Below are 14,471 nucleotides of genomic sequence, written 5' to 3'. Positions count from 1 at the left end.
AAAAAAATGTGTCTCAGAGTTGATATTCTTATACATAAGAGCTGAAAAAGAGCTAAGTACCTGATCCCGGAAAGAAAATTCATTGTCATTTATCTTCTGAATCTCTTTCCAGATTCTGTAAGTGAAAAATTTTTATTCATTATACTGTTACATTTCTTTAGAGACAAATAAGAGGACAATTCTAGGCAAAAAACTGAATATTTGAGTCAAAAAGTACCATATCTCTATTGAATACTTTCTTAAGATAACACAAGGGAAAAATGCAGTATACTAGAAATATGCAGATAACTCCTTTCAGTCTGAAAGCTCAAAACATTGAAGATTTTTCAGACAAATCTAATTAGTCCTACAGATTACTAGCTTCCTCCATTTTTTCAGAGAAGTAACAGTTAAATAGTTAAACAGAAAACATAATGGAAACAAGAACTTAAAACTTGTGATTCCAATTCAAAGTTATACCTACTGCCTGACTGGAAACATTTGAGATCACTCTCAGATTGCAACATTTAGGGGAACCTTTACCAAACCCTTTGAAAACGAGATTTTCAGTTAGTAGTTTGGATTTCCAACTAAAGGAATTTTCGAAAATGCAGCTAAGCTAGCTGAAAAGATTACTGTCCTCAGACTATCCAAAGCCACTGGAGGTAGCTCTTCAATCCTCTGTTGTGTTTCAAGCTACTTGCCCGAGATGCTCCTTTTCATTTTTTAACTAAATGAGTTACATTAGCAACACCTCTTTCTTTAAAGTTTTAAAGCTATTCTGTTCCCTGTTGGATGACCAAGCTGAGTTATCAGTTTTAAGTTTGGTCACAGTAGAAGCTAGTCTCTAGCAGAACATGGAAGATGAAAGAGCTGCAGGTGACAGAGGACATGGGGACAAGGGTGTTCCTTAGTATTTAAATAATACGCATCTAAGTGGAATGGATAGCCATATACAAGGTTAGAATCTTCAGTCATTTTTTTTTTTTCTACTGCAATTATGATGATGCACTGGATTCAAGAGTTACCTTTTATCTGGGCCCACTTTCTGCAACATTTTCATAAATTGGAATACAACACGTGCAACCTGAAGGTAGACAAACAAGTAGCTTCTTTGGAAATCTGCATGGCAAAATGGCAACATATTGAAATTACAATGAAATTTACCTCATAGAAATGCTCATAAACTTCACTAGTCAAATAATAGAAATCTTGAAGATAGAATAAGTGGAGTTCTGCTCAAATCCTGTCTCAGCATTTCCTCCAGATAAGGTGACAGCCCAAAGCCTATTGAATAGTTAAATCCAGTCTTAATTACTCCAGTTAAAAACTTCCCTGAAGTATCACCTCATTGTTAAAGTTTATCTCGGTTCAGTGAAATCTGCTTTAAAATTTAATCCTAACTGATTAAGCCAAAGAGATGTTTCTCTCTACCATGTCAAATACTTTCAAATTAAAAATCTGCAAGGCGGGCATCCTTCCAGACTACATTCAACATATCATAATATTAAATATATATTTTTAATTTAGAACAAGAGCAGCATGTACTCATGAATATGTTAACAAAGTCAGAAAATCTTCCTGTTATAATTGTTGTTTTTAGAAGTAAAAACACATATGGTACCTTAATTGAGTGTTTTGCATCACTTAAATCACATAGTAATGGTAAAAATTAAAAGGAACTATGGACATTGCTTAAAATTTGGCAAATTATATTGTTTTCCCCAACGCACACTTTAAAAATACAAAATACATACTTTTTCCTAAGAAAAGAAAGAATGCTGTCTTTGCCTTCATGTCCTACCAGCCAGGAGATATAGCTCAGTGGCTTTACCCTAGAAAAATGATTAGGTAACAGTTACAATGCAAAAAGAAAAAAAAAAATCCTTGAAAATTTGAAAAGAATGAACATTTCACTTTTCTTTGATAGAGAACTTCTAGTGACAGTCATCACTAACAGTTTCCAGACTCTAGATTTGGAGCTGTAGGAAAGATCTCACTTGCTGTCACAGTTCGGGTACATAACCAAGATTTCAGACATACAGTTCTGCTTTGTAGCTCCTGTTGATTAGCTCTGTGTTAGCTTGGGTAAAAGTCCCTTAGATCACCCTGCTAAGGAGGGAACCCAGACCCCTAACTCCAGTTTTAAAGGCCACTGGACATGATTCAAACACATACGCTGCAGGTGTCAAATTGTGCCATACACTAAGCCCTTTATTTAGTTCCTAGTGCTTCTCAGTGGAAGTAATAATAAAATGAAGAAATAATAAATGGAATTGTCTCCAATATACTTCAGAAAAGTAGTATCTTTACTAGTATCTTTAATAAAGGTGACTAAAATCCACATAATCCTTGGTTCCAAAACAAAAACAAACAACAACAACAAAAACCTTTTACCTTATTTTACCTTACTGAACACTATTTTAGATGCTATTCTCAAAGCACCAGAAGCATGAAATATATTACCTGAAATTATTCTTTTTAGTGGTATTACCATGATATGAGTTCTTGATCATTTATTGGATTCCCAACACAAACTGTTTTATAAACAGCATGAAATCAATATATAATATAAATTAACGGTAATTACATAATTAACGTAATGACAGTCTAAACATCATTTTACCTGTGATTTCTCTCTTGTGGGGACAGTGCCCAAATAATATTCAACAGATGGATGTTACTGACCAGGACAACTGTAAAATACATTTATTCATCAAAAATAGAAACGTGTTATTATTTCCAATACTTTTAATCCCAAGAACCATCTGTTAGCAAGATAATTTGTTTGATGAAGAAAAAAATGCATATGCACTTGTGTACGTGGAAATATATAAAATATACACACTAATTCATTAAGCTGCCATCCATCCACCGCTCTGTTAAACTGTCATCAATACGTATGGCTTATATGCTATCCCATGGCTTAATAGGATAGACTAAAAGTCACAGTAATCCTGACTTTCTGCAAATAAAGTATAATTATCTGTGAGAGAGTCAAATTGCTTTATTATGAGATCCATATGCAGAGAAATAACTCCCTCACTTCTGGAAGGGGATTAGTTTATTGCAGTCAATATCATCATTTTCATCTCAGTTTAGGTTTCCGTACTCCTATTTTCTTTTTTATCACTGAGAAATTGCCAGCAACGTGACACAGAACCAATCTGACAGCTCCTAGGGGCAGATGAACAGTTTTGCACAACAAAGCAGGCTCTTGCAAAAAGTGAACAAGTATCCTTTGCGATCAGGGAGAGCGGACTGAAGAGTAGCAGGACTGAGAATTGTATTATGTAGCTATAAATAATAGCGCTCAAACCCCAAAATCTGAAGTTATATGCCCTTATGCAATATGGAAGGGGCAGTCCCTTGCCAAAAACTATAGACGTGGAGAAAATAAATACTGGTATACGTTTAGATGAGGGAGGAAGAGCATTAGTGATCAAAGATGCACAAGAGAGCCTAAGACACTGCTAATTTGAGGCCTGCCTATCTATTGCTCCTAATAGCTATGAGACCCCTGAACAAAAGTGAAGGACGGGTATTGTGAAAGGGTGTGCTTACTGATAAAGCAATCTTTTTCTGGATACAGCAGAAAAGGTTGCCATGGCAACCCTGAATGAATTTAACTCATCGCCTGCAAATAAAGTCTCTCTGCAAGGGCTCTCTTGAAAGTTGAGCCTATGCCTGCTTCTTGCTAGGGAACCCTGAAAATTATACAAAGGTTTTACAAATAAGGATTGCACAGGCAATGGACAGTACTTCTGCATCCACCAGATCAAAGACTGCTTGAAGGTCCTATTATCTATGCATGAAGAAAGCAATGTATTTTTCTTGAAAGAAGTTTTCAAATGGCTGTAGACATTGGAAAATCTGATGCATGCGGGGAGCAAGGAAGGTCTGGCAGTTTTCTGTGAGAAGTCAGGAAATAACAGAGGTCTCTCTACCTGTTTGCTAATGAAGCCTTATGTTTGGATTTCCTGACCTAGTAGACTAGTTTTCTTCTTACAGAATAACAGAAAAGGAAAGAACCACATACCAGAATCAAAGAAAAAAGAAATAAAAGAACAATTAAAAGGTATGTAGACACACAGGTAAAGAAGGTTAAAAAGAAAATCCAAATTGGCTTCTTGTCAAAGCATGACAGAGAATGTTAGTGAGGTCCACTCAGTGCAGTATGAACATGTCTCTAAAGGTAAAATGTTAAACTGACCCAGGTCTCTCACCTCTATAAAGTTTGTGAAATTCTGGTGTGTCAAAAGGGTCTGTCAGATGATCAAAACTTGGTTTTGGTAAACCACTTTAAAGAAAATAAAAAAAAATAGCACAATGTTTATTGTACACAAAGCAAGGCCACATGGAAGTAAGCAGTAGCTGCTTAGTAGCCCAGCTTTGAAGTATCATCTTGAACTGTTTGAGAGAACTAAGATATCCTTTCAAGTGACATGGACCAGAACCTGGGCATTCCAATTAAAGATGTAATATTTTCAACACTCCTTTGACTATTTCAGATGTACAGCCTTCTTGTAGGCATAACCCTCCCCTACGGGAAGCTTGTGGGCTGAAGGTTAAATAAATACCTTTGCTCCCTGCCATCTGGGGGAACCTTCAAACAGTTTAGCAGATTTGTATAAACAAAATCAGCTTCCACAGAAATATGTGAATAGAATAAAGCCCTTAGCCAATTTCTAACTGAAGAGCTTGAAATGTGCATTGACATAAGGTACCTCTTATGTCACACCAATATTTTGTGGGAACTACCTAGAGGACAATTCACAAAGGCTAACTTCAGTCAAGATGTGCCAGATTCTTTCTGTATCTCAGAAGAAACCACTGGAAACAAGCTTCCACATGTTACAGTTAGACTTTACAAATAACTAAGATTTGGAAGTGAGAAAACTACACACATTTTAAAATAAGAGCAAATAATATTATGTGCAAGTTGAAGCAACAACTCCACCATGAAAAAAAGTAATTTAAATAAGTAATATTTAATTTCTTAATTTGTGAAAATAAAATATAATGATGTGGATTCATTTGTACCACATCACTGTTACTCTTCAAAGCTAGCAATTCTTCAAGCTTCAAAGATGATGATGTCTTAATTTAGTCAGTGAAAATAGTTTCTTTGACAAGACGATCAGTAAGAATCAAAACCTCTGTAGATGCAAGGAAAAGCAACTGCATACAATTTTGCGTGCTTAGAACCTAGTTTCACAACTTACAGACATGAGAAATATCAAAAAAGAATCTTAGTTATTTGGAATCCGTGAAAAAATTTCTGTCACCCAATTCTCCAAAGTGTTCAAAGTTTCTAGTGAGGAGAAAAAAAAAACAGAAATACATCTTTTCAAAGGGCACGAGCATGTTTTCAGGAAAGTAAAAGCAATTCATAAATCTTGCAAACTTAAAAATATGTTAAATTAGGGATCCAAAGTAGGTTTATTAGAGCTTTTGGCCACATACATTGACACAAGAAAGAACCAAGTAGAAATATTCACAGCATGTTCATCTGATTTCTCCAGCTTCAACAAGTCCCATAGACACTTGTTCTCCATAGGTCAGAAATGAAAATCATGTAAATTTTGCTCCTCTTAGAATAAACCAAACCAAGCAAACAAACAAACAGTTACAAATCAGTATCAAGATTTGATATACATATTCTTATACTACAGCCCTTCTATATTTAAAGTAATAGTACTAAAAATGTGTATATTTATATAGATACTGTCTTCAGAGACAGAACAATCACTTCTTGTATATGCTTTTAGCTGAAGAACTAGAACTACAATCCACATTTCTGTCTTTCACAAATAAAACCTTAAGTCAACACATTTAAATGTAGCATGACTTTCGATAATGAATGTGTCAAGATAACCCAAACAGTGTGTTAGCAATATGCTGACTATTATAATGCCATGAAACAGGACATTTATTTTAAGAAGACAAAACCCCTAATACCCACACAGAAAAAAAGAAATAAAATTATCTTGCCCAGAAAATGCTCTCATTATAAAATACGTCAAAATTATTATACAGAACTCAGCTGGTTCCCAACTCTCAGATAAATTTAAATGCTAGTTCTCAGGATAACTTACATTCTGGTTTGATTTTCATTCCAACACAATAATTTAAACAACACTGCATTAAGCACTGGTATTCCCAAAAAGGTTTATAAAACAATTTAGACAATTATGGTGGAGTCATTCTCTCATAAAAAGCTCTGGGCCTGAAGTCAAAACAGAAATTACTTAGGAGGAATATACAAAGCTTATTCCTGGTATTACCTTTCGATTGAACAACCAAGTTCATATAAGGAGCAGAATAATAGTTCTGCCAAAAATCCTTCAACCTTGTATAAATATCAATGTTACTTTTTTTAGGCCCATGTTTTAATGTCTCCACATTACCTGTAAAAGTTAAGAAAGCAATCAGTTAGCTATTTCTGTATTGGTAGGACTCTTCTGCTAACTTTTAGATATTTTGTAGAATGCAAATTCAGTAAAATAAATGGAAATCTAGGCAGCATAAAAAATGCAATTGTGAATGTTCAAGCCTGAAAAAATAAAAAACATTTCAGATTTATACAGCTACTACCAAGAGTCTGGATAAACCCATGAAACGCTGGTCAAGAATTCAGTATTTTTAACTACTTATTTTAATTATAAGGAACCCCTTGACATTCCAAAAGAACACTCTTTTCTTGAATGAATACACTTTGGTTACTATCTATAGCCAGATAAACTGGGAGAAGACTGGAGAAGAACTCAAAAATTTTACCAAAAATGTGCCATAATTAACAGAATGACAGGGAGTTTTATTGTGACGGAAAAGATACAGGGAGCTTTCATTCAATAGCCCAAGCTACTAAGCCCAGCAGGGCTGGCATGCCTTTGTCCCAGTCCTTTAAACAGAACTTACCCCAGAAAAACTTTCTCATTGTATGCCCAGGTCTGGCAAGGCTTCCTAGTAGTACCTCCCATCTGTTTGCATCACAGGGCTTCGCTAGCTGGTACTCTGTTACAGAATTTCAGCAGTATTGTCATTGGTTTCAAGGCAATATTCCTATAAAAGGACAACATAATTTTAACAAAGAAAAAAATGAGGTATATTCTGAAGTCAAGTATATCTTCCAGTCAAACCTGGCCAGATTTAATATTTTCAGTATTCCTAACTGTAATGTACAATACAAGAAGAAAAGTGATTTAACATTTATTTTAAAACTGACACTCTTCAACCTCTCTTCGTATATTGTGAAACCTCAATAAAAAACATTTTACAATTCCTTTAGCGAACATCTTTAACCTATTGTTACTTCAGTTTGCCAAAATTCTGTCTTGTTTCATTAATGCCTTTTGAGGTGCTTCTGCGGAGTAAGTTTGCCTTACATAAAAACAAACGGTAATTCTGATTTTCTAACAGAATATACTACTGCTTTCAAGAAGACTGTCATCCCTGCAATATTACTATCTACTCTTACTGCTCTACACTCACTACATCTCACTATTCTTAATGACAGACTCTAAGTGTCCTTTACCACTAAAGTACGGATATGAGGAAGGCTCAAAGAAGTTCAGGGAAATCATAAAATTCCACTGACCCAAATGTTAAATACAAGTTACTTCTGAAGTGAAGTTCTAAATGTAAATGAGAATTTATAACATTGAATATGAAAGTATGCTGGTTAAATACTGTATTTTATATACAAATACTCAGGAACTTCAGGCTGAGAATCTCAAAAAAAGACAGATTACAATTATATTACTCTTACTGTTGTCAATAGCTTCAACCTGATGGTCTATTGCATCCCCGATCATTAATGGATGAATGAAAAACTGAGCCCATCTAAAGCAGAAAGAAAAATGGTAATATTTTCATTTTGCCTGCTGGAAAGAGAGAAACATTATTACTTCCAACATACAAGAGGTACTGCCAATGACACTAGCCTGAATAGAGGAAACCTTTACATCTGAAGACTTAATCACACAGTACTCATTGCTCCCCAGCAACCTAAGTAAACCCATTTTTAAAAGGAACAGACTTCGAGAAGATTCTCAAAGTACCTCTCCACTGGGGAACTGAGAAATGTAATAAATTAATATTGGCAATAATTAACCCTAAGAAGATGTTCAGAAGAATTAACCCCTAAAAAGATGTTCAGAAGTTCCAACTTAAATCTGACCAAAACATGGAAATAGAAACACCTAATTCAGTTTCTTTAGGCAAATACACACTGCCATAATGTATTTTAATCTAAGTAATGATTTATCTGACGTGATCACATTACCTATCAAGTGCTGCTTTAAAATATTGCTGCTGGATGTCAAAGTGGAAAACTGTTAGCTCACAATCAGCTGAAGCATTTCCACTGCCACTGTGTTTCTTCAGGAACACATCAAACCCATTCTATTCTGGATACTTTAAACTCCCCAGAAATACCACTGAATGAAAGAAACAGGATTGGAAATTATGAGTAGTTCACAGCCCAGCTCTCCTTCGCTGTGTGCCTCACAGTTTGAACTTCTGTAAAAAGGGATTAAAACTCTTTAAAATCAAGTAAATTCTTATTTAGATGGTAGAATTTGATTCCATTCATGGTGGTGAACAAAGTTACAACCTCTGGAAGACAATAATTTTTTAAGAATACAAGAAACAAGATTTAAAATATTTTTTGTCTTACAAGCAGAACTGAAGCTTGTCTGTCTTGAGCTAATTTCCAGTATAACACTCAGGGAAAAAAAACAACCGACCCAAGCAGATACACATGCAAACATACAAATTAATATAATCCATCAAATCTACAATTGAAGGAAGTCTAAGAAACAAAGAATTACTATCTCAGTCCATTCAGTGAAAAATCAAGAAATCATTTACAGGTCAACAAGACAGGAAGAACTCATAGTCCTCTAAAATAAGCACAGAAAATCTGTGATAATATACTGCATCATTGCTCTGCAACCACCATTACCTTGATGAATGCCTAACTTCAAAAGATGGGCTGATGTCTTCACTTTTTTAATGACACCTGGCAGAACTCTGAAGATGTCATTCTTCTTATTATCTGTCAATAACTTCTGATTACAGATAAGAGGCTGAAATTTACTCTGAGCACTTAAGGGTGTGTGACTAGTACATGTTTCATACAAGGAAATTGTTAGAGATACTAGCAAGAAAGAAAGGTTTCAGAAGGACTTGATAGAGTAATTATTGTAGCCTTAATATGCATTTGATTTAAAAGGAAAAAAAAAAAAAACACACACACACAAAACCTGTGAATGAACAGGATTAATTTTAACAAAACTATTTAGAGTCTACAAAACCTTCACATGATATTTAAGTATCATTACTCATCACAAATACAGAAATGTGCACGTTTCAGCTGAGTTGTATCTTACACATATGCTCATATTCTTTTTATTTTCATACATTAGAAAATTCAAGTTTATTTGACTATCTAATCACTTTGTTATTCACATCAGGCCACTTTTTTTAAACACATCAAGCCACACCAGAATTAAAATTGGAGTTCAATTAAAAATTACACAAACAGCTTGATTTGTAAAAAATATTAAGATTGCATCAAAACTGATACAAAAGTCAAAATCAGTGTGAAAGCTCAAAACTGAAAAGAAAGCCTAGCATGAGAAACGATACATACTGTGTTCAAGAAAGCCTGCTAGCCCAGGCAAATCTTCAGGGTCACAAAAACTGCCAACAGTAACACAAAGGGCAGTAGCAGACTGCGAAGAAAACACATTGTACATTGTTGCAACAACTTGTAAGAAAAATGTTTAATTTTATCTGGCAGACAAATGATCAGACAAGGAAGTAACTGAAATCCAACCAGAAAAACAAACAAACAAACAGGGGGAAGGAGGGAAGACAAAAATATTGTTAATTTGTTGCCATGCTAGGGAAATCATTCAGCAAACAGTGAATCCAGGAACAAGAGCAATAAAGGCTCAAACCTGGGCAAGAAAGCTGGGCACTGAACTACTAAAGAAAAACAGTACACTGACAAATAGGACTCCAGAATAGGTTATTGAGGTAGCCTTCCAAGCTGGGCAGGATTTGCAACTCCAAAACTGTCAAAATCTGTAACATAAATATATACAATTTTCTCTGTACTTTCATCCTCCTCTTTCTTTCCTGTTGGTTCTGCCCATGCTTCTTCTACTGCTAACCCTTCTATTTCCATATCCAAGTCACTAGGACTCTCCTCAGGTTTAACTTTCTCGTCATCCTTGTTATCAGAATTTTCTCCGTCATCTTTGCTGTCTGTTCCTGAGTCATTATCATCAGTTTCAGTCTCAGACTCTGCACCACCCTCTTCTTCGAGAATTCTTCCTCCACATTGTTGATATCGGAAATAAGTAATGCACGCAAACCATTTTGTAGTTTGATATACCTGTGAAATCAATCACATGGGCAATGTAAATTTTCCTTAAAACATCTATATCATCAAAGAAGAGCTGAGTTCTACTTTACCTGTAATTGTTCTAGACTACTGAATCATATCTTCTTTCTAGAACAATGTCACTGAAGATCTGCTAAGAATGAAGGATAACTTGAAAGCGGAAAAACTTTTTTGTCAAATTGTTGTTTTTTGTTGTTAATTACATAATTACATTTCCAAACAACAACATGTTACTGAAGGCAAAGAATCATATCAGGTGAGTAAATTAGATAAAAATTAGATAACAACAGATAAAAACAAATAGATTACTTCAATTTAATTAATTGGGCAGCAGAGTGAAAAAATGTAGAATCTGTGATGGGCTCATGGCCCAAAGTAAAAAAAATAAAATAATTCAGTCATTCGAAGATGACTAAGCTATTTAATTTGATTTGATTTTTGATTACTCATTAAAGCTGCTGATATTTGTTCATTCCCTTCTGTCTACACCTGCAGGATAAAAGCAGTGTTAAGAATAATATAATTATCCCCCCTCGCCAAAGAACAGAAATTTAAAAATAAATAAATAAATCCATTTGGTATTTAAATTTCAGTGACAATGCTTTATTCTATACTGTAATTCCTCTTGGGCCACATCAACCACCACAATATATATGCAATTTGCAATAGTAAACTAAGCAATACAGTTGAGATACGTCACATTTTGAAGTCTTCTTTCAATGAAGGAACACAGCATTTATATTAAAGAGTCTTTCTCATGGGTATTTTGTAAGAAAACAAAATGACAAAGAAGTGCGACTTCCACATGTAACATGAAGCAATGTTTATGATTACCCTTAGTTCCCGAAGGAATTTCAGTCCACAATCTCTGACCAGGCAGAAGGGATCCACAAAGATCATCGAGTACAGCTCCAAACATAACAAGTTCCATTCTGCCAACGTAAAGCAATCTGCAGCTTGAATGTTTAGATGATCCTTTAGATATTTCAGCCTCAAAAAATCCTTACTAAAAAGAAAACTTTGACACTGACTTCACACTGTACAGAAAGCACTGCAGGGAAAGGAAAACAAGCATTCTGTGTTTACCATGCTCTGTCTAAATGAGTGCATTTTACAATAACCCATTTTTTGGAATGTTTCTTTTGCTCTTAAGCAGATGAAACCTGAACTGTTATGTGCACACAGTACATGTCACGTGCTGCATCCTACAGAAGAACAAACTGTAATACAAATTGAATGAGCACATGACTTAAGAAAAAGTGCACTACATCATTTAGCTGGGTTGCACATATTTAGCTTTTAGTCTTTATTCGCAAGTAGATTTCTCCAGGCTACTATCATTGTCCCTCAATATCCTTCAACTCCCTTGGAAGAAAAGAAAAAAAAAAAAACACATAGAAACAGTCCAACTGAGACAGAGAAGACCTATTACTGCAGAGTGAACAGCACTAGGAGTCCATGATCACGTCAAGTGTGACCCTTGAATACTTTTACTTCTCAATCTCTTTTTCTCAATCTCTTTTTTTTCTTTCCCTCTTACCTCAGTCTTGGTGAGCCTACAGTGAATTGTTCTTTATTTTGTGTGTGCCTAGTGACTAGTGTCTGTAGGTCCAAGCAAATAGCAGTTAAATGGGAAAACGAGGCAAATGTTTTGCTCTGCTATGTTAGTCCAGCAAAGTCCTAAAACGCATCCCAACGTGGTACTTAACCCTCACAAAAGAGCACCTAGAGGTTACTACTTTACAGAAAACTACCGCACGGGCTGTCGCTGTGGTAAGTTCTGCACACAAACTGGTGTGCACCCTGGGGCTGAGCCCTGAGGTACCGCAGTGCCCCGCCGGCGCTGAACAGGGACGGCGCCGAGCGACCGTTGGGGCGGCGGCATGAGGGGGACGCCCCTCACCTGTACCGCTTCGTGTTGCCGGTTGGGCTCGGCTTCGGGGAGCATGGCGGCAGCAGGGCGAGGAAGAGGAGGAGGAAGAGAGGGGGTGCCCTCAGGGCTGCAGGCGCCGGCCCTGCCGCAGGGGGGCGCAGCGGCCGCTCCGCCGGGCGTCCGCGGCCAATGGCAGCGCGGGGCGGGGAGGGGGGACGCGGGCGCCATGACGCGCTCGGGCGGCGCCGGGGCCGCGCTGCGTGCCGGGAGCATGGCGAGCGACTTCTACCTGCGGTACTACGTGGGGCACAAGGGCAAGTTCGGCCACGAGTTCCTCGAGTTCGAGTTCCGGCCCGACGGTGAGCCGAGGGAGGGAAGGGGGAGACCCCCGGGGGTCGGGGCTGAGGTTAATGTGTGCCCTTCTCCCGACAGGGAAACTGCGCTACGCCAACAACAGCAACTACAAGAACGATGTGATGATCAGAAAGGAGGTGAGGGGAAGGGACCGGTGAGGGGTGTGGTGGGATGGGATACAACAGGGTTTTCACGCTGGGTTTCGCCTCCAGGCCTACGTCCACAAGAGTGTGATGGAGGAGCTGAAGAGGATAATTGATGACAGCGAAATCACTAAAGAAGATGATGCTTTGTGGCCTCCTCCCGACAGGGTGGGCCGGCAGGTCGGTGTCTGCTCTAGCTGCTGTTCCTGTTCTCATGTGTTATCTAACTGAGCTTTTCTGCCAGCGTTCTTTCTAGCAAAGAGGTAAATGAATGTTATTTTAAAACTTGTGTACTGTCTAAATCATAATCTCATTGTGAGAATTAAGGATTCACAAACATAAGGCGTTCAGTACCCTTGTAATAAAAATGAAAAAGCCTTCATGTTACTACTTAAATATTTCTTTAGCTAATAGCCTAATGTAGTAATTTGACATCAAAATATTTATTTCTGTAATTAATACCGCACTGTACTAATTTGACATCATAATCTTTTACTTTGTAGGAGCTTGAAATAGTAATTGGTGATGAGCACATTTCCTTTACCACATCAAAAATTGGTTCACTCATCGATGTAAACCAATCTAAGTATGTATTCTGCTTTTTTTTTTTCTGCCCTTTTTTTAAATGTAATTATCTGTGTTAGAACTTGCTAGTTATTAGGTACATTTTGTCACACAGAACTGGTTTGTAGTTTGAAACAATATAAAGTACAAGTGCTCTGTGTTGCAGTATAATGAACTAAATGTCATTACTTGACATAACACTTTCAAATTCACTGAACAGCTAAGCTTACTATAAGAACGCCTGTTAGACGTTCAGACTTCGAACTGGCATTGGCCTGTGTACGTTGCATGAAGACTTAAAACATTCTGCATTCCAGGTTTGTAAGTTTTATCAGCGCCAGATGAAATGAGTCTGTTATGTCTAAGACTACCTCTGAAAAATATTGCTATGGGCTCTTTATATGTGTAAGTTCTAAAGGCAGTTCTCTTAAAACTTGTCTTTTTTTTTTTTTTTTTTCCTTCTTGTTGTGCACTGCAGGGATCCAGAAGGCTTGCGAGTATTCTACTACCTGGTCCAGGACCTTAAGTGTCTAGTCTTCAGTCTTATTGGACTACATTTCAAGATTAAGCCAATTTAAATTAAACAAATTGAAGTTTGTATTACGGTGTCTGGGGGGGGGGGGGGAGGGGGAAGGGATGCTTTTTCAATTCCTTGCTTCTTCAGATCTGAAACTTTTATGTTAGATTTTTTTTTTTTTTTTTTTACAAACTGTAAGTGACTGTCGTAATAAAATGGTGAGATCTGTATTTTTAATTTAAGTTTCGGTGATAAACTGACTACCTAACCCTTCTTTTATCCTGCTACATTCAGGATGTGTTATTTAATTTGTATCACAGAGCTGTATTTCATTTTTCTATCTATGCAACAGCAGACGATAAATTTGTGTTACTATCCAACTTTGGAAATCATGAGAGCCAGCTCACCTGTTCAAAAAAACTAAAGCAGACAATGACTGGTTATAGCAAAGACACAAACTGTAACAACCTCCTGCTGTGAATGCCCACCTGCCTTTAGAGCAAAAGTAAACAATAGACCATGCAAGGCCCATCCAGGCACCAAAATTCCCATCCGGCTTCTCTTAAAAATTTTAGACAAACTGAAGTTAAAAGTGCGGAATGTATTTAGTTAAGTTCTAGACTA

The 14,471-nt window shown here is 36.7% G+C and overlaps 1 protein-coding gene and 1 pseudogene across 1 annotated transcript; one reads left to right on the top strand and one right to left on the bottom strand.

The window, feature by feature from the left end:
• Positions 1–12,274, bottom strand: part of LOC118243444 (nardilysin-like) — a 29,344-nt pseudogene extending 17,070 nt beyond the window's left edge.
• A 200-nt stretch (positions 12,275–12,474) lies between these two features.
• MAGOH (mago homolog, exon junction complex subunit) lies at positions 12,475–14,077 on the top strand. The gene is made up of 5 exons (XM_035537390.2): positions 12,475–12,628; positions 12,702–12,760; positions 12,836–12,946; positions 13,270–13,352; positions 13,809–14,077. Exons 1-5 carry the CDS (start codon positions 12,496–12,498, stop codon positions 13,906–13,908), a joined length of 486 nt encoding a protein of 161 aa, XP_035393283.1. The 5' UTR covers positions 12,475–12,495; the 3' UTR covers positions 13,909–14,077.
• The last annotated feature ends 394 nt before the right edge of the window (positions 14,078–14,471 follow it).

Source organism: Cygnus atratus, chromosome 8, assembly GCF_013377495.2.
Source record: "Cygnus atratus isolate AKBS03 ecotype Queensland, Australia chromosome 8, CAtr_DNAZoo_HiC_assembly, whole genome shotgun sequence".
Taxonomy (NCBI): Eukaryota; Metazoa; Chordata; class Aves; order Anseriformes; family Anatidae; genus Cygnus; species Cygnus atratus.
This window is presented reverse-complemented; position numbering and strand designations above follow the sequence as displayed.